Below are 26731 nucleotides of genomic sequence, written 5' to 3' on the forward strand. Positions count from 1 at the left end.
GCTAAGGCGCCGGGCCCCGATGGCTTCTCTAATCTATATTATAAGAAATACGCAAAAATTCTAGCCCCACATATGCTAAAATTATTTAACGGGGTTCTGGAGGGGGCCTCCTTTCCAGCACAAATGCTTCAGGCATCCATCTCTGTGATCCACAAACCTGGAAAGGACCCGGCAGACTGTAAGAGCTACCGGCCCATTTCACTGATTAATTCGGACATCAAAATCTATTCGAAACTTATAGCGAACAGGGTGGGTAGTGTCCTTCCCGGGTTAATTCATACGGATCAAGTAGGATTTATAGGAGGAAGGCAAGCGGCAGACAACACCAGAAGAATCATTGACCTGATTGATCTGGCCCAAAAGAAAAATACATATTCTATGGTGTTGAGTCTGGACGCGGAAAAAGCTTTCGACAGAATAGACTGGCCTTACTTAACTGGTGCTTACTGAACAAGAAATTAACAGAATACTTTTTAAATCCACTCCAGAGGAAGCATTTGGGCCAGACCGGCCGCAGGACCATCTGCAGGAATTGGAACGCCTTAAAAGGAGAGAGATTGAGCTTTTTGCACACGGCAGCACACTGTCTGAGTATTACAAGCAGAAGCTGATTCCCAGAGGATTTCGGATAAAAAACAGGCCAACTATAGGGGCAGAAAACACGGCTTTCTGTGAAAGGTGGTGCCAGGTACTTAATAAGGCCTCATTAGACCTTATCATCTTGGTGATTGAGGAGGTGGGGGAACAACTTAATAACACCAGAAGGGATATACTGAAGGTGGAAATCCTGATTGAGCAGGCGAGTTCCAGTACTGACATTATACAATCTCTGGACACTTTAAAGACCAAATTGAAGAAAATAAAGAGTGACCTGATCCATTTCAAAAAACTGAAATTCAAGAAAGTGGTGCAGGATTATAAGGACGTAAGGGTCTACCCGTGGCTAAAGCAGGATCGCAAGCAACGCAAACCCAGGAAGGGACAGACCCCCCCGACAAACACAGACGCTAACACCAGTGATTCCGAAGCCCACTCCTCCACTGAACGACAGAGGGAAGCACCGCGGACTCCTTTTTTAGGACAGACTGCGGAAAAGGGGGCAAGAAAACCAGACGGGGGAAGAAAAGGAAAATCTCCTTACCTCCGATCACAAACGCGCCAATGAGTATGGATACCCTGGTCATTAATCTTTCACAGCATATACTAAGTGCAGATGAAATGTCTGTACTGGCACGTGGCCCCTCCTACAGTATATACCCACCTTGAACTTTGATGATTTTGGGCTAGAAGTTGACTTATTTAAGTTTGAACATTTACTTAACCTGAAATCCTTTTTTTCCCACAGGACAACAGAAACGATGCCGCCTACAGAGCCACCAGGGACAGATAATTTGGCACTGCCTATCGAACCGTCAGGGACAGTTAATTCAGCCGATCAGAAAGGTACCAAAGTATGTAAATTAAAATCCACATTCATACCTCCTTTCAAAAACCAATCAGTGAGCACCTATATGCGATTAGTTAAGGCAGACATTGCTAAATATGCTACCAATAGGCATAAAATCACGCACAATATGACATTTAGGGAATAGAACGCCCTTAAAAAACTGTCCAGTAATAGTGATATTATCATTAAAAGGGCAGATAAAGGTGGCGCCCTTGTCATACAAGACTACATAGCATATAAAACAGAAATTAAAAGACAACTGAGCTCAATTGATTGTTACATCAAATTGGATAGAGATCCCACTCCGACGTATGCGAGGGAGATAAAGGAGATTATCCAGCTTGGCCTTAATAACCGCTGGATATCTGAGACTGAAGCAGAATTTCTTACAATAGAACATCCCAAATGCCCACTGTTTTACACCCTCCCGAAAATACATAAAAATCTCCAATTACCTCCAGGGCGACCAATAATAGCAGCAATACATTCACTTAATCAGCCATTAGCCATATATGTTGACACATTCCTCAACCCCATAGCACAAAAAGCACGGTCATACGTAAAGGATACCTTTGACTTTTTAACCAAACTCAAAGATATTCCACGCAATGGTACTGACCATATAATGGTCAGTATGGACGTTTCCAGCTTGTATACTATTATACCTCATGAGGATGGCTTAAATATAGTAAAAACTGCTTTATCTGCCCATTACCAGGCGACAGTCCCCACTGAATATATTTTGCTCCTATTACACTTCATTCTTCATAAAAACTATTTTAAATTTGAAAAGGAGCATTTTTTGCAAATTAAGGGAACTGCGATGGGCAGCAACATGGCGCCCGCATATGCCAACCTATTTATGGTAGATTTTGAGGAGAAGTACATATATGCATCAATATACTATAAATACATAATTGGGTATTATAGATATATTGACGATCTGTTCTTTGTGTGGACAGGTACTGAGGACCAGTTATTGTCATTTTTTGATTATTTACACAATCTCCCTTCTCCTGTACAGCTTACTAATGTCTGGAGCTCTAAGCAATTATCCTTTCTAGACGTCCTGATTTCCCAAGAAAATGGTGAGTTCCACACAGACCTTTACAGGAAAGATACTGACAGAAATGCCCTGTTACGTGCTGACAGTCACCATCCCCCATCCCTCATCAATGCCCTACCTTTCTCACAAAAAGTGAGGGTTTCTAGGATCACTAGTCGACAGGACAAACTAGCACCGGCCATGGATGACCTTCGTGAAAGGTTCACTAAAAGGGGATATACCCCGGCAGTGCTTGATGCAGCCCTTAACAGAGAGGTGATTCCTAATAGGGCGACTAAGGATGAGAAACGCATTGTATTTTCCACCACATACAATAGGGCCAGTAATTTTGTCAGATTTACTATCCGGAAACATTGGCACCTGCTGCAGAATGATGAGGTGTTAGCAGCTAGTTGTCAGACACCCCCCTTGATCGCTTATAGGAGAGGGAGAAACTTGTCAGACAACTTGATACATGCTGACAACAAGGACCACTACCATACGCCCCACTTCCTAGAAGGCGGTAAACAGGGTAACTTCCGGTGTATGAATTGTTCAGTGTGTAACAGTCTTACTACCGGGGATGTATTTTGTCATCCACATAGTGGTAAAAAAATCACTATTCATAATCGTATTACATGTAGATCTACATTTGTGGTGTATATTATCAGGTGCCCATGTGGTCTTGTCTATGTAGGCAAGACTACACGCATGCTTAAAGTGAGATACATTGAACACAAAAGTGTGATACGTAAGGGTACGGACCCTACTGTACTGGTACAGCACTGTGTTGAACACAGACACAATGTGTCATCCCTCAGAGTGATGGGGATTGAACACATAGCACCAAGACAAGGATACCCTGATAGAGAAGCCCTTTTACTGAGGCGTGAGGCTTATTGGATCCACACATTGCAGACAAGTAATGGCAGGGGTCTGAATGAACAACAAAATTTCAAATGCTTTCTCAACAGGAGGTAGCAGAAGGACTCTGTAAGGCTCTGTGCGTCTCGCCGTGGACCCCTGCGACCCATTATGTACATTATGCTCCTCTAAGGATTGCTGTATATGCATTTATCTATATGTATCATGTATCCTTTCAGGTTCTAATTCTATATGTAATGCTGCTAGCATAAATACAGCCTCCACCATTTTTTATACACTGCATTAGATGACACTGTGGTTATACTATTAGTTTGTACACTTTATTTGATTATTTTATTTAATAAAACTGTAGTCACATTACACTTGATTGTTTATGTAAGGGCTCTCACCCCAGCACGATCATTCAGTCCTCCTTGGGCATCAGGCTGTCTTTTTTTCACTCCAGGGCAGGTCTGATGCCTGAGGCCCGCCCCCCCCTCCTCCCCCGTGAGGGCGTGATGACGTCACCAGGGGAGCCTCTGCTGCCAGTGAGGGGGCGGCTCCCTGAGTTTCCAGCTTCCTGCAGGACAGCCATCTTAGCCTGTTACAGGCATTGGGGAGGCTGTCTCCTCCTCCCCTGGTGGTGCATGACGTCATCACGCTGCGTCGCGCTGGCGCCCTGACGTCACGATGGGGGGCGTTGACATCCAGGAGCAAGGCAGCAGTGATCGTGGGGGGGTGAGTACCCATTTGTGTATATATTGTGGTATGTTTAACATGTTCTGTAGCCCTCTCCTTGATAAAGGCAATCTATTTGCCGAAACGTTGGACCTTTGGTGGCACAATAAACTGCACCTTTAGAAAGACCGTGTGCCTGCTTCCATTCCTTTGCTTACTTAACGGAAACCTTAGGGGCATTTGGCTTTAGAGGACGCCTACTGCGGGCCATCATGGCGCTGTATGAGGGCCCAACGGCGAGAGTGAGGCACCAGGGCTTTCCCTCTGAGCAATTTCACATAAAAAGTGGAACGAGACAGGGATGCCCGCTGTCGCCGTTGCTGTTTGCCCTTTGTATAGAGCCCTTGGCGGCGCACATACGCAATAGCCCAGATATAACAGGAATCTCAGATGGAGAGCAAGAGTATAAGGCCGCTCTATATGCGGACGATGTTATCCTAACATTATCTAAACCGCTCACGTCCCTTCCTAACGTATTTGGAATTCTGAGCAAATTTAACCAGATTTCCGGCTTTAAGATCAATCAGTCTAAATCAGAAGCCCTCAATATAAATCTTCCCAAAGAAGTGGAAAAACTGATTGATCTCAACTTTAATTTTAAATGGCAACCCTCCGCTATCAAATATTTAGGGGTATATCTTACACGGGACTACAAAACTTTATATAAGGCAAACTTTCCCAGGTTAATAAAGGCGTTGAGGGAGGATCTCAGAGTGTGGGCAAAAGGGGGCATCTCATGGATTGGAAGGATACACGTGAAGATGAATCTCCTCCCAAGGATGTTATATCTTTTCCAGAGCCTACCTGTACCATTGGTTCACTCTGACATCCTCTCCCTTCAGTCAACAATTATGAAATTCATTTGGAATAAGAAAAACCCAAGAATTGCTATGGGGATATTAAAGAGACCCACAATAAGAGGAGGGCTAGCGGTACCTTGTTTGTTCGCTTACTACAAAGCGGCCCAATTGGCTCAAATTCTCCAATGGCACACAGACCCAAGCCTTAGGAGATGGGTAGAGTTGGAGAAAAAGTGTTGTGCACCAATTGACATCCAGAAGCTTATCTGGCTGCCCAAGAGAAGGGTACGCCAAATCGGCACGCCGCTTCAGACCATTGCCAGTTCACTACGAGTATGGGAGGCCACTAAATTTAGTTGTAAATTAACCACAAAAGCATCACTCATGACGCCAATCATTGGCAACCCAGACTTCGCTCCAGGCCTGAACAGTAAAAACATGGTGTATTGGATACAAGCGGGTATTACCCGTCTTGAAGATCTGGAGGGCAGGATACAGTACATATACAAACATTTGAGCAAATTAAATCCGCAAAGGATATCCCAAATACGGAATTTTTTAGGTACCTCCAGATCAGAGATTTTTACAACAAAACCCCAATTAGACCGGCACGCACTAATTTTGAGCAGCTGTGCTCCAGAGACACGGACACAAGGGGACTCACATCTAGAATGTACAGGGAAGTAGTCTGTCCGGAGACGTCAAGCGAGACCCGGTTACACTACATGCGACAGTGGGAGACAGACCTAGGGGAGACGTTAGAGGACGAGGAATGGGAGCAGATCACAAAAGCAGCTGCTAAAAGCTCCATATGTACCACACTAAAGGAGAATGCGTATAAGGTCCTGATGCGGTGGTACTACATCCCAGCTAGATTGGCTAAATTTGTTAAGGGCTACTCCCCGCTCTGCCCAAAACAGTGCGGGGAGGTGGCTGACCTGCAACACATGCTGTGGTCCTGCACAAAAGTGGTCCCGATTTGAGAACAGATTAGAGATTGGTTACAGCGGATTCTTGATTGGGAGATTCCCCTGGACCCGTGGCTGCTCCTGTTGGGAAGGCGGATCCAGGGTATGTCAAATGCGACGCACAAATTAATCGCGCATTTCGCAATAGCCACTAGGTGCGAGATTGCAGCATTATGGAAGCAACCAGAAATCCCAGTTATCCCCAAGATTCGAAATAGGATTTGGCACGTTTGCCGGATGGAACAATTAACGAGTTTGGTTAATGACACCGGCACAAACTTTCTAAAAGTCTGGTCGCCTTGGTTGGCACAGACAGATATCCCCGGGGTGAATGCCACCGCAATTCTGCTATAATAGGTTCAGATTGACAGAGGCTTTCAATGACGTCACATCCTTTCTCCCCCAAGCCTCTGTCACATGGTACTTGAACCAATCAGAGTAGGGATAGACTTCCCACGCTCTGATTGGCTGCCGTACCATGTGAGTCCGGCCATGTGTCTTTTCATGACGTCATCTTAAAGGCAATTGCAGCAAAGCCATTCAGATTGGCTGTGCTGTCATTGCCTTTAAGTGACGTCATCATTTTTTTTTACATCGGCCAAAACACATGGTTTTCATGGCCCAATCAGGGCCGTGGGAACCATATGACGAAAATGTGACGTCATAGGCCTTTAAAAGCCTATGTCGTCTCATTTTGAAGCCAGACGCCGAGGAGGAAGGACCTCCTCTGAAGAAAGAAGACCAGGGCGTGGCACCGGACGGCAAGAAAACCCCGGAAGAAGGTAGAAGAATACAGATGAAGATGGATTACAACTAGAAGACCCCTGGATTGTCGTGTTTTATTATTTTAATGTTTATTATTTTATGGTTTTTTATTTTATTGGTTCCTGTTCGTGGATTGGTTCGTGAGTAAGCTGATTAACGGGAGTCGGTGGGGGCAAGTAATGGTAAGTTAAATAAAGAAATATATTTTATGTAACTGTGTTTTTTTTTGCTTTTTCATGTCTTGATTTTTTTTTATGCATATCATTTCTTGCCACTGTATGTATGTATGTATGTATGTATGTATGTCTAGAGAGATATATACATACAGGGTAAGAAATGATAGTGTTTTTAAAGCTTGATTTTCTGTATTGTAAATGATTGTGGCTATGCTGCTATGCATAGATGTGTGTTAAATGTATTTTATTATTAGAGAGATGTAAGTTTTGGGCTGTATGCTGTACTGTAGGTTATGGAGAGGCTTGCTTTAGTATATTGTAAATGTTGGTGTCCTTTTTAGTATGTTTTGAACTTGTTCTCTGTTACGATAGCTATAGTTAATTGTGTAATTGATATGGATGGTATTTTAATTGTTTAGGGATGTAATTCATGTGTGTTTATTAATTGATGTTGACTTTATTTGCTTACATAATATAGTTCTTGTGATGTCAGGCTATTTGAGTTGGCTTACTGTATTGTTAACATTGATTTGCAGCATCTACATGTAGTTTACATGTTATGCTACATATATACACTGTAAAAGCAATGTTTTAAGTGGCATTTGAGCCTTCAGATTGAATGATTAAATGAGATTTGGTTAGGAAATTGCTTTTTAATTCATTGAGGATGTTATGCATAAGTGGTGTTGCCATTGCAGGATGGCTTCACCCCTTAATTACCTTTGAGGTTAGTACCCGATAAGGTGATTAAGGGGTTCATTGGTATGTTAATGTAATTGAGATGTATTGCCTATTTATTATTTTGGCAACGGACCCCAAGGATGACGCTGGCGACGGAGCCTTCTTATTGATGAGGTTAGTAGAATTTTCTTTATTTTATTAAGGTATTTAATGTGTTTAATAATGGCCAAATAATGTATTATCCCTATGTGGATAATAGTTATTTGGCACATTATTGTATTGTATGTGCTAGGGGAGGGGGTATTGTCCCCAAGGGTATTTGGTAGGACTCCCCTGTGGGTAGTGGGTGAGGGTGGTTGGGGGGGTTAGTGGGGGAGGGTATGTGGGTGATGGTGGGTTAACCCCTTAATGACTGTAGTGGTTAATAACCGCTATGGTGATTAAGGGGTTAGGGGACATTACATTGGATGTTTTAATTATTGTGTCTGTTTTGCAGAAGCGGATGGGGCATGGGCAGGATGAAGATGAGGACGGCCTTCATCGTGGCAGCCGGACATGGGTGGTGAGTACTATATGTATTTAATGTATTTATTGTTGTTTATGTATTTTACATACACAGGGGGTGTATGTTGTGTATTGCAATGTTTATTGGGGGCAAATGTACCCAATAAACATGCTATTCTGCCTTAACCCCTTCATTGCCTTAGCGGCTATCCGCTATGGTAATGAATCAGCATTTATGTATTTTTAATAATATTGTGCAGAAGCAGGGGGCCCCCTGAGCTGAACCGCATTAATTTGTGTCTCAGAGACCCCCTGCTTCCCTAATTACAGGCCCCTGTTTGGGGCATCGGTTACAGTGTCGCCACCATATTTATAGCGGGCACGTCGCGAATGGGACGCTATAAAGATGGCGGTGACACTGCCACCCGATGACACATTCCGGGGCCTGTAACTCAGGAAGCAGGGGGTCCCTGGTCCACAAAGTGATGCGGTTCAGCTCGGGGGACCCCCTGCTTACTGTAGAGTATTATTAAATAAATATTAATGCTGCTTCGCTACCGTAGCAGATACCCTGTAAGGTAAGGAACGAGTCTTTATTGATGTATGTGTTTTACTCATAGTGTAGATGTGCAGAGGGTCTCCGGAGCTGAAGCCTTTTTGTTTTAGGCCCGGGGACCCCCTGCTTCCCGAGATACAGGGCCCTTTAGGGGGTGCCGGTATCCCTCTGCTTTGTGTACATGCCGCGATCGGGACCTTTAAATGCAGAGGGATACCGGCACCTCATAAAGGGGCCTGTATCTCGGGGAGCAGGGGGTCCCCCGACCTGAAACCAATGCGGTTCAACTCTGGAGACCCCCTGCACATGTACACTATGAATAAAAGTTGTTTAAAAATACTTTATTTGTTGCCGATGTTTGCGCTGAGAGAGCAGCTTGTCTCTCTCTGCTGCAAACATCTATCGGCAGACAAGGCCTATCGGAAGGCTTATCGGGACCCAGCCTGTATCGGCACAGGCTCATCGGCAGCTTTGCTTTCGCAGTGCTTCGGCAGGGATCGGAAGGATTCGGCCCTTACTGAATACTGCGAGGGCAAATCGCCACAAAAAGGCCGATCCCCCACCTATCCGCCACACTTGGTGAAAAGATTTTATCGGGCCTTACTGCATGAGGCCCTAAGTCAGAAAGTGTGAACAGTGTAAACCCATATCTCCGGTTCTGTAAGTACTAGAGGGCTAGGATTTGGCCACCATGTAGTCACTGCTCCGGCATCATTGCATGGCAATTTCCAGCACTCTCCGATCAACAGAACAGAGTATGGGTAACTCGGTAAAATGTGATGTGATGGGAGAAATGCAACTTCTGTAAATGTACATTTAAAATGATATATTGTTATCTCCGGTTCGTGGGTCATAGCGAGCTGAAACTTGGCCACCATTGAGAGTCTCCTCCGTCATGAGGGCCTGGCAATTTCTCGCCCACTCGGCCCAGTCGAACATATTATTTTTATATATATATATATGATTATAAAAATATACTGTATTTGGTGCCTAGTAAAATGCCCACGAAAGATACTAGACCCTGCAGTATGTTAATGTTCAGGGGATGACCTTATGTCTACACCAAGTCCCCTGATCAAAGGCTCTCCCACCCTGATTAAGTATGCTAGGGCGGAGAAGAGCAGGACATGGGTACTTGTACTAAGTGTCATACTTCACACTTCTGGACAGAGTTTCCCGGCCCAGACCCCCAGAAAGTAGACTTTAAGTCGCCATCTGATTAGTGTGGGGTGCTGAAATTGGGTCTCTGGCTAGAGGGATGTGTGCATGTGCCAGCTACCTGGGGCAGGTACCAAAGTGCTTTCCACGTTAGCTGGCAAAAGGTAATTGAGAAGCGCAGATGTCACCGTATGTGGAAAAAAATATATAATATATAGTGTAATGTGTTCTACAGGAAAAAACAGCTTCAAAAATCACAAGTGGGGACTCACAATTTCTCAATAAAATACCAGCAGTGTGTATGTATGGAAGACTTACTTGACATGAAGTACAAGGCTTCAGCAGAACAAACCCTCAATAAAAGAGATGACACTCTTAGTGCAACATTGCATGTTCGCTGTAAATGTATTTATAAAGGAATAAATATAGCACTCACATTTTGCACTATGTGCATAGACACATAAAATTATAGATGCGCAGCTTCAGTGTTCGCCGTCAGCCCCACTCCTGAAGTCGCGTCGCGTCACTTCCGGTTTGGCCCGTCGCGTCACTTCCGGTTTGCGATCGATCGCAGAATTGATCCACACGGGTTCAGGGGGGTTCAGGGTGCACTTCTGGACTGCTGCTGTTCACTCAACGCGTTTCACTTGTCTCCAAGCTTCGTCAGGAATCAAGCGAAACGCGTTGAGTGAACAGCAGCAGTTCGGAAGTGCACCCTTTTCCTGTAGAACATATTACACTATATATTATATATTTTTTTCCACATACGGTGACATCTGCGCTTCCCACAAGTTTCTTTCTGTAATCAACAAAAGGAGGAATTGGATCTTCTCCTTAAGGGTTAAGCTGCGAAGTTTAGTGGTTCACATATTTATTCACATTTATTATTAATTTTATTTATTAAGCACTTTTTAAGGTTTATCACTGCACCTCTATTAGAAGCACCTCACACCCCCCTTTTTACAAAAGGTAATTGGGTGCAGGTAATTGTTAACCAATATCTGACACCCAATGTTAGGGTATAGGGCTTAAATCCCATATAAACAAGTGTAAGCTCCATGCCCATGTTGTTCACGTTGTTCGTGACTACATCTGAAAGATACCTGATGCCTTGATGAATTGCTAATCCAGATCCTGATTACTTCATTGCCCAATTCCCTAAGTAGTGTATATATTCTGTGTGTTATTTGTATAATCCTGGGTGTTCACCTTCCCTGAAGGAATAAACTTTCTTTATCATATCACAGTCGCATTCAATTCAACCCAGTGATTTTGGTGTATATTATAACCCTGCACATGATATCGTGACACCAGGGTTAAGATGCATAGCCAGGTCACCCACCCACAGACAGCCGTTTCGACCTTAATGGGTCTCATCAGTGTGGAGTTGGTTAGGCAAAAAGGAAGCAAGTATAGATTTTACCATACTTAGTTAAGTTATGGTGGGTAAAAAAAGTGACAAAAACCCTCCACAGCAAAGCATATAGCAAATGAAAATATTACTGAATGCTCATTTGCTTGTCTTAGACAGATCTGCAACCCAGCCTTTCACCATTATCACCCAGCACACAGGACTTCTACTGCAGCAAGGTATTCCTGTGTATATCAGTATTGCTTGACCTGAAGAAGAGAGGAGAACTCTCGAAAGCTTGTCCTATGACATAAATTGTTAGTCCAATAAAAAAGGTATCACCTAATACTGAAGAACTCATTTATTCTGCACTATATATATATATATATATATATATATACATACACAGTTAGGTTCGTAAATAATTGGACACTGACACAATTTTCATAATTTTGGTTCTGTACGCCACCACAATGGAGTTGAAATGAAACAACCGAGATGCAATAGAAGTGCAGACTTTCAGCTTTAATTCAAGGGGTTGAACAAAAATATTGTATGAAACGTTTAGGAATTTCAACCATTTTCATACACAGTCCCCTTATTTCAGGGGCTCAAATGTAATTGGACAAATTAACACAATCATAAATAAAATTTTCATTTTTGATACTTTGTCGAGAATCCTTTGCAGGCTATGACTGTTTGAAGTCTGGAATGCATGGACATCACCAAACGCTGGGTTTCCTCCTTTGTGATACTTTGCAGGCCTTTACTGCAGCTGTCTTCAGTTGTTGTTTGTTCGTGGGTCTTTCTGCCTTAAGTTTTGTCTTCAGCATGTGAAATGCATGCTCGATCAGGTTGAGATCAGGTGATTGACTTGGCCATTGCAGAATATTCCACTTCTTTGCCTTAAAAAAACTCCTGGGTTGCTTTCGCAGTATGTTTTGGGTCATTGTCCATCTGTAAAGTGAAGCGCCTTCCAATCAACTTCGCTGAATTTGGCTGAATCTGAGCAGACAATATATCCCTATACACTTCAGAATTCATCCGGCTGCTTCTGTCTTCTGTCACATCATCAATAAACACTAGTGACCCAGTGCCATTGTAAGCCATGCATGCCCATGCCATCACACTGCCTCCACCGTGTTTTACGAATGATGTGGTATGCTTCGGATCATGAGCCGTTCCAAGCCTTCTCCATACTTTTTTCTTCCCATCATTCTGGTACAGGTTGATCTTAGTTTCATCTGTCCAAAGAATGCTGTTCCAGAACTGAGATGGCTTTTTTATATATTGTTTGGCAAAGTCTAATCTGGTCTTTCTATTCTTGAGGCATGTGAATGGTTTGCACCTTGTGGTGAACCCTCTGTATTTGCTCTCGTGAAGTCTTCTCTTTATGGTAGACTTGGATAATGATATGCCTACTTCCTGGAGAGTGTTCTTCACTTGGCTGGATGTTGAATGGGTTTTTCTTTACCATGGAAAGGATCCTATGATCATCCACCACTGTTGTCTTCTGTGGACGTCCAGGCCTTTTTGTGTTGCAGAGCTCACCTGTGCGTTCTTTTTTTCTCAGAATGTACCAAACTGTTGATTTGGCCACTCCTAATGTTCCTGCTATCTCTCTGATGGAATTTTTTTTTTGCAGCCTAAGGTTGCCCTGTTCCATTTGCATTGAGAGCTCCTTTGACCGCATGCTGTGGTTTCACAGCAACAGCTTCCAAATGCGAATGCCACACCTGGAATCAACTCCAGACCTTTTACCAGCTTAATTGATGATGAAATAACCAAGGAATAGCCCACATTTGTCCATGAAAATGCCTTTGAGTCAATTGTCCAATTACTTTTGGTCCCTTGATAAATAGGGGGCTACATATTAAAGAGATTAATTCCTAAACCCTTTCTCCAATTTGGATGTGAATACCCTCAAATTAAAGCTGATAGATTGCACTTTAAGCCCATATTCATTATTTAACTGTAACTTGAATGTATTTTGGTACACAGCCGAAATAACAAAACTTGTATCAGTGTTCAATTATTTCCGGACCTAACTGTATATATATAAAATAGGGCTCCTTACCAGGCAGACCAATAATTCCAGGACCACGCAGTAGGGAAGAATTAGCACACTTATTGATAATTCAAAAATATGTAATAATAAACAGACACAATCACCGACGTTTCGGTCCTATAGACAGGACCTTTCTCAAGGGACTCCCTATTATTAAATATTTTTGGATTATCAACAAGTGTGCTGTTTCTTCCGTACTGCGTGGTCCTGGAATTATTGGTCTGCCTGGTAAGGAGCCCTGTTTTATATCTTACCTATGGAACAAGCACCTGCCTTTCTTTTGTTTATGTGAGTGCCATCTGTCTTTTACAATATATATATATATATATATATATATATATATAGGGAAAAAGAATGGTGTGAATAGCGCTATCAATAAAAAATTAAAAGGATAATGCACAATATAAACACAATGTGATAAATGACTAAATATAGAACGGCTGCCAGGAAAAAAACCTAACCCAAACACAGTTAGTGAAAAACAGAGATACAATACAGACCGGCGCCTCAAGTGTCCAAAAACGATAATAAGTCCAAAGAAATACTGCAGTGTCCAATGACGGTGATCCGGTAGTTAGACAGCAGACTCCACAGCAGCAATCATGGTATATAATGCAGGGAAGATAAAGAGAGAAATCATAGCGTGACACTGCATATGAAAAACATATAACTCACACATACAAGACTTACACCACTAACAACACTAACAGAAAGGCTGACAATAAAACAGAGATTTATTAGAACAATTACTAAAAAGGACAATGAACTAGGGAGCAGGTCTAGGATCCGGTGTGTAAAACCGGAATCCTACTTACAGCAATCCAAAAATGTTCAAGCAGTATAACAGGAGGTGCAGTCCGGTTTCAGCTTTTCTCGGGCGCGTGGTGCTTCTGTAATGGCCGCCGGCGCTTCCTCCGATCACTCTCGCATGCGCACGAAACGCGTTGGGTGTTTTAGAGATCATTTGGAGAGTGAACACTACAAGGAGCAGACCTCAGCATCAATCCCCAGTTCTAGAGGACGGCAGAGACGTGCAGCGAGGAGTAAGCGGCGGCGAACAGCTCCACCCAGCGAGTGACATCAGTATAGACGAAAAATCTCGCGAGAGTTGGCCTGCAAGGACGCCAAGCCCGAGAGTGATCGGAGGAAGCGCCGGCGGCCATTACAGAAACACCACGCGCCCGAGAAAAGCTGAAACCAGACTGCACCTCCTGTTATACTGCTTGAACATTTTTGGATTGCTGTAAGTAGGATTCCGGTTTTACACACCGGATCCTAGACCTGCTCCCTAGTTCATTGTCCTTTTTAGTAATTGTTCTAATAAATCTCTGTTTTATTGTCAGCCTTTCTGTTAGTGTTGTTAGTGGTGTAAGTCTTGTATGTGTGAGTTATATGTTTTTCATATGCAGTGTCACGCTATGATTTCTCTCTTTATCTTCCCTGCATTATATACCATGATTGCTGATGTGGAGTCTGCTGTCTAACTACCGGATCACCGTCATTGGACACTGCAGTATTTCTTTGGACTTATTATCGTTTTTGGACACTTGAGGCGCCGGTCTGTATTGTATCTCTCTCTCTATATATATATATATATATATATATATATATATATACAAACATCACAGCTTGCACTCAATGTAATGGTTCATATAGACAGGTGTTAGTCTCAAATAATAGAAATACAACATTACCATTCTCTCGTCCGGTAAAGAAAGACTGCACTCGGTTCTGTAATCATGAAAATCTGTATTGGGCATCTGAATAGAAAAGATAAATCACCCAATCTGACGTTTCGATCCTGGAATAGGACCTTCTCTCCTTGAGAAAGGTCCTATTCCAGGACCGAAACATCGGATTGGGTGATTTATCTTTTCTATTCAGATGCCCTATACAGGGGATACTGTTCAAGATGACTTTCAGATGGTGTTCTTTTGCGAGATTGGGAAGTATCATTCATTCTGTTTGTCCTGTTTCTCCTCCTTCTCCTTCTGAAGTTGTCATGATCAAACATATTTGCAAAGTATGGTTCCAATGCCCAAAAACCTCCTTTCACACCCGGTTTGGGGGGATGCGAATGAAGCAATCATTAATTGACAAAGTAAAGCGCACTGAATTTTTCCATTTACTAGAGTCAGCTAAATCCCTGAAGTATTCATAATTGGCAAAGAGATAGCAATATATTTCTGATACAGTAGCTTTCTTATTGGCTGCATCATTAATTGCTGAATAAATGAGAAAGATTATACTATAACCTGGTTTCCCTACAGCAATTTACATTGCATTCGTTCCCAGCTCTGATAAAGTCAGGAGTGAGTGACCACAAAGTATAACTATAAGTAGAACACATTGAACATTTATGTTTGGCAACAAAATATTAAAACAACCACATTTTGATAACGTCTTGAATGGACAAGGCCATAAAACAATGAGGAATTGTAATGAATGAAGTATTTTACTGGATCAGTCTTGCACCTGCTTGAGACTTGCAGTACTCTACATAGACTAGCTAACTTAACACATTCACTGTACAATCTGGCGGACAGGTTCTGAATTTCAAACAAACACATCTGGAATCTGTCTGGCATATATTTTTAATTCAGGTGTGAATAGCAACACAAAGAGCTGTCTCCAGTTGTCTACAACTAAACGGGATGTATATTGATTACATCTCCAAAACAAAATGATTGATGTCCGGACTTAAGTAAAGGAAATATGAACATACAGAAAGGCTAAATATGTATATGTATTGCTCTATATTCACATTCATTTTGAAAGAAGAAAATAACAAGCATGGCCTTGATTTACATTTACCTCTTACAATTACAAAGACTAAATTCCCTGAGGCAGCCTTTTGATAACAAGACTTCCCATTAAGTTAAAACCACTCTTATTAAAACCTAGCTAGCTGTACCAAAGCTATTTCTTTTCATAAAGTGGTCTTTTTTGAGTGATGTTATAATAATGCATCTAAGATGCTTTTATATAAAAATTTTGATAAAAATATCTGATGAAGCGGCAGTGTTTTGTTTAATGTCTTTTTAGCTGCTACTTAGATTAATGCAAATATAAACTTAAATTTTAAACTATTTTTAAAATAATAAGCTTGTTTTCAATTAGGAAAATTGGAGCAGAAGACCACACAAGCACATAATAGTGTAAAACTGTAGTTGCAATTACCAGAATGTATCTATAAAACAGTGATCTGAGTTAGCCCAGAGGAAGGGACCCGCAGCATCTGCTCTGTCCTATGGGTATTGCAGCTTCCATCTCCTCACAGTCCGTATCTCTGGGGTAGTCAAAGTTGCCGGCGTCCATTTTCCTGTTGATGTCAGAGTTGGTCACTTTTGGGGTCCAAAAGTGGATCAGAGTCTCTGTAGTGTTGGAGGGAGCTATACTGCTGCTGTTGAGTAATCATTACTTTGTCACGAGTTTCTGTTAAAAACCTTTCCTCGAAGAAGTAGCATTTATAAGTCCACTTAATTTCCAGGCAAGTGGCCTGGTTTAGACAGAAGTAGGTGATGAAGTGACAGATAATGAGTCTGTCTTGTATCAGAGACATAAAAGGCAATAATATAAAATAAAGTTGAATATAGAAATACACATGAGGTGTATAAGTACATGTATACATTAGGAGCATAATAGAGAACATAATAAAGGATCATGACAAGGGGAGCACAGCCACAAAAAACCTGTGAAATAGGCTAATGGGAGTCATTGGCATATCAGGTGTGTCCATTTTTGGTGTACAGGTGATGGTCACATGTATCATTTGGGAGTCTATCTAGAAATAGTCAGTATCTCTCACACTCACGTTTGACACAGAAACTTTTGGTGTACTTGTAACAGGGGACTTATCCCTGTTCACAAATGTGCCTCTAATCCAGCAGTGTGGTGGTTAAATGCTGGTAGCAAATTAACTAACACCACCTGCCTGATTAGAGGTGGTAGAAAAAGCCTGCCTTTGAGACAGGAAGTGACTCCTTAGCTCTGAATGAGAGCTGAGCTTTGGAGAGAACACACATCTCTGGAGCTGACCGGTCTTGAGCTCTGCCCAGCATAGCTAATTGCAAGACACCAAATAAGACTTCTAAACCTGGATGCTGATTTTCTGTGCACGCACGGGTGCGGTTCCAGTAGAGCAGAGAAGCTTACTCTACAGCAGATAACAGATAAGACTTTCATTCTAAAGAGACTTCTTATATCTGCTTATGTCATGCTATGTGTTTATGGCTGGGAGACCTGCTTAACTAGGAGTTGTGAATTGCATGGGATTTCACTAGAAACACCCCCAAGTGAATTAAGCTTTGTTTCCCCCCCCTGTGTTTGGATGATTTCCTGATGAAAAGAAAAAGGCACAATAAAGCCTTATTATAATTTCACCTTATAAAAGCCTCCAATTGTGTACCTCTGTGAACGTCCGTCCACATATGGTGTCCGAGGTGTAAAAAGGACCAGAGATTTTTATGTGAATTTTTTTTTAATGCTTTTTGCCTACAAACAATCTGAGAAACTTAGAGGGAAAAAAAAAAACCTCATGCAGCAGAGATCGGAATTAAAGGGATACACACCACTGAAACTTACAAAAACCCAGAAGAGACTGCTGAAGTAGCTAAACCTTATTTTGCCTATCACAAAGTGTAATATGGTCATTGAAATAGGAGTTGTGCCTTTCAGCCATAGTCAGGGATCAATAAGTGAGTCAGCCCTTAAAAATGGATAGGTGTTTGTTGTTTTCAAAAGTTTCGCTGAAGCAGTGAATACAGATGGTGACCACGAGTGGTACTGATTTTGAAAATAGAGGTTGCCACACCGCATAGGACTACCAGCTGTGAATGGAGTAAATGCAGAAAAGTGTGAAAATTGATACAAGACTGTGCTGAAGCAGGGGAATTTTTAGCAAACAAATGCTGAGTGTAAAATTGCCCTATAGGGGAAAAGTGATTTCTGAACTGTGTAAAAGGTTTTTCAAAACCAATTGCTGAATGTTGAGTCACCCTGCCGGGAATGAAAGAAATAGTCCACTGCAAAGAATGTTTTTTTTCTGCAAGTAAAAAAGTCTGCCTATATATATCTTGGGAGCAAAAACAGACACCCAAAGTGTGAAGTGTGAATGCCATAATACCCAAAGATGAGACTGAAAATTACTGAACTCAGGCAGAAAACAAAATTCTGTTGCTGAAGCGGGGAGATTGCACCTAGCAAGAAAATGGTGTAAAGCAAATAGACTTTTTTTTACCTAGTAACTGCACAACTTGTATATCTGATGAGAGAAAATGCATGCACAGCACTGCTGATATTGTAAAACTTATCCAAGAAAGAGAAATTCTACAGAGATGCCTGTGAGAGCTACGACCTCTACAAGCAAAATATGCCCATCTGTAGGACTACCACAATTGGGGGTTCTAGCAAATACAGTGGCAACAGCTGCAATAGCGCCTCCTGAGGTCAGGAAGAAAATTACACCTGATAGCCTAAAAATGGAGGACAAGATGCAGCGTTCCTGTAATGAACCCTACCCCACGGAAGAGTGGCCCTTCCAGTCCAATAAAGAGGAAGACATCTCTTACGGGGAACCCGAACCGAGTCACACCCACAAAACACCCCAAGAATGGTGGGGGTGCCTGAACTCGGCTCGAACAGAAAAGACCGCTCCCTTTGACGAATATGATCAGCAGGAGACAGAGCGGGAGCAGCAGATCACCCAATATTTCTGTCAGCAAAAGCAACTGCAAGAAAAGCCTGGCGTATATAATGAAGCCGCTAAAATTTCAAATGAAGATGGAGACCCCAATATCCCTGAAGGGACGGTGTCATCCAAATCAAAAAGGCGGAAAAAGAAAAGCAGTTCTTCACTTACCGTGGAAGGAACAGACACATCCGCAGATCCTGTGGATTAAAAGGGGGACCGAGTTGCCCTGCAGCCTAGAGAAAATGGAGAATTTGTCCTGTGGGTAAGCGAATATCCAGAGGGCCCAAGGCAGAAGTCGTGTACCCCAAAGAAGTGTCTGTCCGGTGCCAACAGTGAGGAACCCTCAACCAACCATCCAAGGGAAGTGGAGTCGGAACCAGTGAGTGACGATCCCTTGACCAACCCTGAAGATGCCCTGAAAATTGCCAGGCGGGACTTTCTTTCACAACTAAAGCTGTCTCACATTTTAATCTGGTCTGTAACCATTACATACGCCTATAATATATATTCTCTTTTACTGTGCATGCAATGTCTTGTATATAATGTATACCCTGCTCACTTATGTAACTGTATTTGTAACCATGTATTATTTGTCATCATAACTCTGCCCAGGACATACTTGAAAACGAGAGGTAACTCTCAATGTATTACTTCCTGGTAAAACATTTTTATAAATTAAAAAATAAAATCTACTTCGAGAACAATTGAAACTTGAGAGAGCAGATAACACAGAGCTACAGAAAAATAATGTGAGGCTACAAAAAGTTGTGCTCACAATTTACTCTTTAGCCAGGACAGAATTGGACGATCTCAAGACAGAGCTAGATACTGCAAAGGCTACTCTTTCCACCATGGATGAAAAGCAGAGCCAATCTGATAAAATGGTGGCTACGCTAAAGCAGAAGTATGAGGAGGCACTGAAGCAGATGACAGTCTTCCAGCAAGAGGTTCATACTCTTCGTATAGAGCTGAATGCCTCACAACAGGAGGTCAACAGTGTCCGGATAGAAGTGTACGTATCTCAGAAAGAGGTTCAGACACTCCGCAGAGCACTTGATGCCTCACATCACGAGACCAACAGCTGCCGCACAGACCTGGAAGTTTCCAGAAAGGAACTACACAGTCTCACTGAGGAGCTGGACATTGCTAAAGAAACTATTGGTAATCTTGATACAGATCTCAAAGTCTCTCAGAAGGAGCTTCAGACCCTCAACCTAGAGAAGGAAGTCTCACGCCAGGAGAGTGTCATTCTCAAAGCAGATGTGCGTAAATGGAAGGAGGACTGCAAAGAAGCCCTGAAGAATATAGAGACAGAAAAAAGAGAAAATTCAAGATTAAAAAGAGAAAACTTAAAACTGAAAGAAGAAAAATTTCAGTTGACAGAAGAAGTCAAGGAAAAGTTTGAAGCAGAGCACCGACTGCAGAACCAACTGCAAGGTCTGCGTACACACCTCCAATATGCTGAGGAGAAACAGCAAAGGCTACAGGAAGAAAAACTGCACCCTGCTAAAGAACTACAAGCGCTGCAGGAACGTCTGAATACCCAGTACGTCCCCACAGAGCAGTATGAGGAGCTAAAGGCCACGCTGCATGTCTTCAGAGCATCATTGGAAGCGGAGCTTCGATACCAGGTGACTCTGTATGAGAGGGAGCGTGAGAAGGCTCAGAAACTGGAGCAAGAGCTGGAGAGACAGAGAGACTGTTCCATTCCATTGAGTCAGTACACCAAGGAGAAAACAGACGCAGCGACAATCTTGACGACAAAAATTACAGAGCTCCAGAATATGAAGGAGACTCTGATACAGACTCAGAGAAAGCAAAGTGCGCAGATAGATTCCCTGAGAAGAGACTTGCAAGACGCACTGAAACAGGTTGAGACTCTGCAGGCCAGTAACGTACAGATTCCTCCAATACGAAAAAAGTTATTGGCTCTGCCCAAGCACCAGTATCCCACAGTAACTAATGCCCGTGAGGACAAGGGTACAGTGAGAGTTGGAGACTTCACGTAACTTCAAAACAAAATTACGAAGTTTGAGCCACCTAAGAAAGCACAAGCCAAACCTACAGCTGCCCAAAAGGCAACAAACAGAGGTAGGAGTGCAGAATCAAAGCCAGAAGGATCCTTAGCTGAGGAAGCTGAAAAAATAGGATGTTCTCTAGAAATGGAGGTGGAGGTGCAACTCAGTCCCAAAGAAGCTGAACTGGCGACTCCGTGGTGTGGAGAAACTGCAGAAAGACCGCTTCAAGAGCAGAAGACTCTAAGGGCTATTCCTAACTACTCTACAACTGTTGCCATACACTTTGTCTACAAAAAGAGGAGTGCCCGACGCAACAGAAATCTCATGACCGCGCACGCGATAAAAAGACTTTACGTGGAAAAAGTCCTCCTCGAGCGACTGAGTGCTGATCTCAAGCACCTTCGGGAGGAGACAAAAATAAACTGGAGAAAGCGCTCCAATCCCAGCGGGACAGAGGGTTCTCTTCCTCCATCCACTCTCATTCAAGTCACAGAAAGATCTAGAATGAGAGTGGAAGGATGGGCTTTGGCTATGGTAAGCCCGAGCTTCCCACAAACAGGGGAGGTATGTAACAGGGGACTTATCCCTGTTCACAAATGTGCCTCTAATCCAGCAGTGTGGTGGTTAAATGCTGGTAGCAAATTAACTAACATCACCTGCCTGATTAGTGGTGGTAGAAAAAGCCTGCCTTTGAGACAGGAAGTGACTCCTTAGATCTGAATGAGAGCTGAACTTTGGAGAGAACACACATCTCTGGAGCTGACCGGTCTTGAGCTCTGCACAGCATAGCTGATTGCAAGACACCAAATAAGACTTCTAAACCTGGATGCTGATTTTCTGTGCACGCACGGGTGCGGTTCCAGTAGAGCAGAGAAGCTTACTCTACAGCAGCTAACAGATAATACTTTCATTCTAAAGAGACTTCTTATATCTGCTTATGTCATGCTATGTGTTTGGGACTGGGAGACCTGCTTAACTAGGAGTTGTGAATTACATGGGATTTCACTAGAAACACTCCCAAGTGAATTAAGCTTTGTTCCCCCCCCTGTGTTTGGATGATTTCGTGATGAAAAGGAAAAGGCACAATAAAGCCTTACTATAATTTCACCTTATAAAAGCCTCCAATTGTGTACCTCTGTGAACGTCCATCCACAGTACTGTACACATAAGTATAATAAAATAAGGATCACTTTGCAATAAAGTATTTTAATATGGCTATCCAAATTGTGTCTGGATAACCTACAGTATGTTAGACACCATTAACAATAACATTTTGTCTACTTTTAGAAAATATAACATTTCATGCATTTACTTTTTGCTTAATGTTTTCACATGAAAAATTGGGATGTGTACCAAAGTAGCATTAGGCAGATTTTGATTTACCTCTATTTTCTCATGTAATTATAGTAACTAAGCAGCAATACACCCAGGCACAACTTATGCTGTATGTATTTATATCTTTATTTAAATAGTGCCATCCATGTACACAGCACTTTACAGTTGTAATATATGTGACATAACAGGAATAAGCTCATCATACATAAAAATAGACATTAGGAAAAGGAGTCACTAACCTAAGAACTTAAAATTCAAGTGCCAAGTAGGGAGAACTTATAAACACAGTAGGAGGATGTTATAGTAAGTGCACCTGGAAAGTGTCAGTGCATATTAGATGTATAGTTTCACTCAACAGAGCTACCCAAATGTTTCATTAAAAAAGGTGTGTTTTAAGATGGGCCTTAAAGGTGGAGAGAGTTTGCTAATCGAATATTAAAGAGAAACACTTTAAAAGGGAGGCTTTAGATAAAAAAAAGGGGTAGATGGAAGATATCCTTCAGCAGAATGCAACAGTCGGTAAAGTGTACAGTGAGAAATTAGGTGAAATTAGGTGAAGAAGAGGAGAATGAGGGTGAGAGTCTTTAATTCTGTAAATAATACAGGATTTAATAGGAGGCCAGAAGAGGCATTTCCGTAGGAGAGATGCTGAGACAGATTTTGGAGAGAGTAAAGAGATTCTAGCAGCAGCATTTAGGGTACTGCAGATTGTAGGGGATACAAGTAAGAGGCTGGAAAGGGCACGTATCTTTGCAATGTTAAAGAGGAAAATCGACAGCTTGTAGCTACATTGTGAATGTAAGAATGTGAGGGAGGAGTCAAATATGACATATAGGCAGTATGCTTGTGATACTGGGGGTATGATAGTGCTGTCAAAAGTAAGAGGGAGAAGGGGATAGTAGGGCCAGGCTTCGGAAAAAGTATGAGGAGCTCTGTCTTTAATATGTTACGCTTGAGTTGGCGGATGATATGGCGGAGAGACATTCAGATACTTTGGTCTGTACTAACAAAAACAAAAATCTAGGCGCTATTTGTGTTGTGCTAAAATCAGTGTGCAATGTGAATTGATATAAATAATGAAGGTAAGTGACTAGAAACCAAAATTAACCCCCTTAAGGTTAACAAAATATTAGAACACAAACTAAAGGGGGAACACTAAGAACCCTCTATTAAGTGAAATAGTGAATACAAAGTAAGTATAAGTGGGAACAAAATGACACTAGTTTGCATCTTGTAAACACTGAAATAATAATTGTAGCCCCCTCTCCCCGGGCCAATCGCAGATCGGCCCCCCTAAGGTGTACTGGGGTCTGGCTATGTGTTTTTATGTGGTGCACTCCTGCTGGCAACAGGAGGACCTGAGTCTCCCGCGATGACATGGGGGATAACAGGAACAGGTTACTGGGGTGGATGCCTTCGTTCTGATTCAGTGGTGCAGCGCCTCCATCTTTAGAAAGCCCCAGGAATGCGGGGTGGAATCCTTACCAGAGAGTGTTCCCACACAGGGATGAGAGATTCCAGTCTCACACAAGTTTGTCTTTACAATCAGCAGTCTTTATTCACAGCAGGGCAGAAGCAGCAGCCAACAGGTACAGTTTAGTTCATACACCGTCCACCAACTGTTTTCCCTTTGTGATGGTCCTTCCCTGCCTCCACTCTGGATCAAGGGCATCCAGAGTGGGGCTAACTCTTCCCCCACCCCCTAAGCAGGGCGAGAGGTACTGGTCCATCTCACTAACTACACTATGGTTGGATCAGCTCTACTCATGAGCTGATCACTCCTCTCCTCCAACTCTAACTCACTATCACACTCAACCACAGAGCCACTAACAGACTAAATAGGAAGTGCACTGCTCTTTTATGATATCAGCAGGCAACGCCCCTATGTCTCTTGCTTTGACACAGGGTAAGGTGACCTACCACCACCACTCAGGGCAAGTGCTTGAAGTGGGGGAAACCCATGATAACTCCTGGCAACCTGCATTACCATGGATTATACCAGGAGGAGGATAGAACTATAGCCCCATTTCTTACCAGGGCTACATAATTTAACAAAACCATGATGAAGGATCCTGGACAGTGATTCCTGCAGGGAATCAGAGGGAATCTGCTGTGGTTTTCCATCTTATTTTTCAGGCACCGCGAATGAAGAAAGGAAAAAGGACACACATACAGATGCAGCCTTTTGTTTTTATCATCCTTTCAGTGAGTGTCCGGCAGATGGCAAACTGAATGTCTTTGCCTATGGGACTCTGAATGCTACAGTATTGTATAGTGCAGTTCAATGTCTGAAGCAGGTGTCTAAAAGCCCAGGTAAAATGTATGTATGTTTCTTTGTTAATGACCTTGTACTGTCAATACTGTATCTAATGTCGGTGTTTCACATTTTATTAAAAACCAGTATGTATTTAACATTAATTTCATTTGTGAGTGTTGCACGTGACATGACATGATGGCAACTCCTTGGGGCAGAAGACAAGATAGCAGGTATACATATATGATATATTCCACAATTGAAGTCAGGACAGATAAGAAGGCAACTCTATCTGAGATCTAAGAATATATCAATGACAAGTACAAATATTTCAAAAATTCACCAAACCAGCAAGGGTGGAAAAATTCTATAAGACACAACTTAAGTTTAAATGAGTGCATTATTAGAACACCCCCGTGTCCCGACATAAAAGCAGGTTGTTGGTCACTGCACCCATCTTGGCAGGTCCAGATGCAGCCACAAACATTTGACCATTTCTTGCCAAAATCTTCGAGATTTCGGTGAGATACCTCGAGATGTAGACCGCAGCAGACTAAAGGCCCTGCAGATTAACACAGCAGGGGTCCCTGTATATGAATCCTACCAGGTTCTATCTGTCTGTAAGAAACGCGCAGTAAGAGATAGACTGAATGAGTCACTCTCTAACAAACGATTGCAGGGGTTTTATTTCATTTTAATATTACATTTTTGTAACAGGGGGTCTCCGAAGCTGAACGCATTGATTTCAGGTCCTAAGACCCCTACTTCCCAAGTTACAGGCCCCATTATGGGGTGCCAGTATCCCAATGGCCATGTTTACATTTTCCCGTGTCACGGCCCATGTGATCGGGGGATTAAACAACAAGCCAGAGGGATACCGGCACCCCATAACGGGGCCTGTAACTCGTGAAGCAGGGGGTCACAGACCTAAAATCAATGTGGTTCAGCTCTGGAAACCCTCTGCTACCATACTGTCATTATAGAATAAAATAAGCTTCATTACCTTAGCGGCTAAACGCTAAGGCAATGAAGGGGTTAAGGCAGACTACCAGGTTTATTGGGGGCAGAGGGGGTGAGTAAATGGGGTAATAGCCCAAGGATGGGTGGTTAGGCATAACGGGAAGGTTGCGGGAGGGCTTAACCCCTTCATTACCTCAGAGGTAGTAACCACTATGGCTATGAAAGGGTTACCCCTTTTTACCACCCCACAACCCACCCTAGGCCTAACCACCCACCCTGTGGCAACTACCCTTTCACTCAATCCCTCTACCCACAATAAACATTAAAATACTTACTACCTTATTTATTTATATTTATTTATTTATAAAATATTTTACTAGGAAGTAATACATTGAGAGTTACCTCTCGTTTTCAAGTATGTCCTGGGCACAGAGTAAAACAAATAATACATGGTTACAAGTACAGTTACATAAATGAACAAGGTATACATTATATACAAGACATTGCATGCGCAGTTAAAAAATATATATTATAGGCGAATGAAACAGTTACAGACCAGATTAAAATGTGAGACAGCCTTAGATTTGAAAGAACTTAAGCTGGTGGTGGATATGAGAGTCTCTGGTAGGTTGTTCCAGTTTTGGGGTGCACGGAAGGAGAAGGAGGAACGTCCAGATACTTTGTTGAGCCTTGGGACCATGAATAGTCTTTTGGAGTCTGATCTCAGGTGATAGGTGCTGCATGTGGTAGGGGTGAGGAGCTTGTTCAGGTAGCTGGGTAGCTTGCCCAGAAAGTATTTGAGGGTGAGACAGGAAAGGTGAACTTTATGCCTAGACTCTAGTGATGACCAATCTAGTTCTTTGAGCATTTCGCAGTGATGTGTGTTGTAGTTGCATTGGAGAACAAAACGACAAATTGAATTGTAGAGGGTGTCAAGTTTGCTAAGGTGGGTTTGAGGAGCCGAGCCATATACTATGTCTCCATAGTCAATAATTGGCATTAGCATCTGCTGTGCGATACGCTTTCTGACCAGGAGACTTAGGGAGGATTTGTTCCTGTAAAGTACCCCTAGTTTGGCATAGGTCTTGGTTGTCAGGGTATCAATGTGCATCCCGAATGTTAAGTGGGAGTCAAACCATAAGCCCAGGTATTTAAAACTAGTGACAGGTGTTAGGGTGGTGTTAGCGTTGGTTCTAATCAGGAGCTCAGTCACTGGAAGCTTTACAAATTTAGTCTTGGTCCCAAATACCATTGTTACAGTCTTGTCAGTGTTTAAAAACAGTTTGTTTTGGGAAATCCAGTTTTCGAGTCTCAGAAAGTCAGACTGAAGTATGTGTTGAAGGTCAGAGAG

General features: G+C 42.5%; 1 protein-coding gene across 1 annotated transcript in view; it reads left to right on the top strand.

The window, feature by feature from the left end:
• The first annotated feature begins 457 nt into the window (after nt 1-457).
• The window catches only part of LOC142490768 (uncharacterized), a 38401-nt gene continuing 12127 nt past the window's right edge, over nt 458-26731 (top strand). Inside the window, exons 1-3 of the mRNA XM_075593185.1 lie at nt 458-1165; nt 1346-1443; nt 2472-3381. Coding sequence (XP_075449300.1) covers nt 1162-1165; nt 1346-1443; nt 2472-3381 — 1012 coding nt within the window. The 5' untranslated portion in view covers nt 458-1161. The remainder of the gene's footprint in view (nt 1166-1345; nt 1444-2471; nt 3382-26731) is intronic.

Source organism: Ascaphus truei, chromosome 3 (assembly GCF_040206685.1).
Source record: "Ascaphus truei isolate aAscTru1 chromosome 3, aAscTru1.hap1, whole genome shotgun sequence".
NCBI classification, from domain to species: Eukaryota; Metazoa; Chordata; class Amphibia; order Anura; family Ascaphidae; genus Ascaphus; species Ascaphus truei.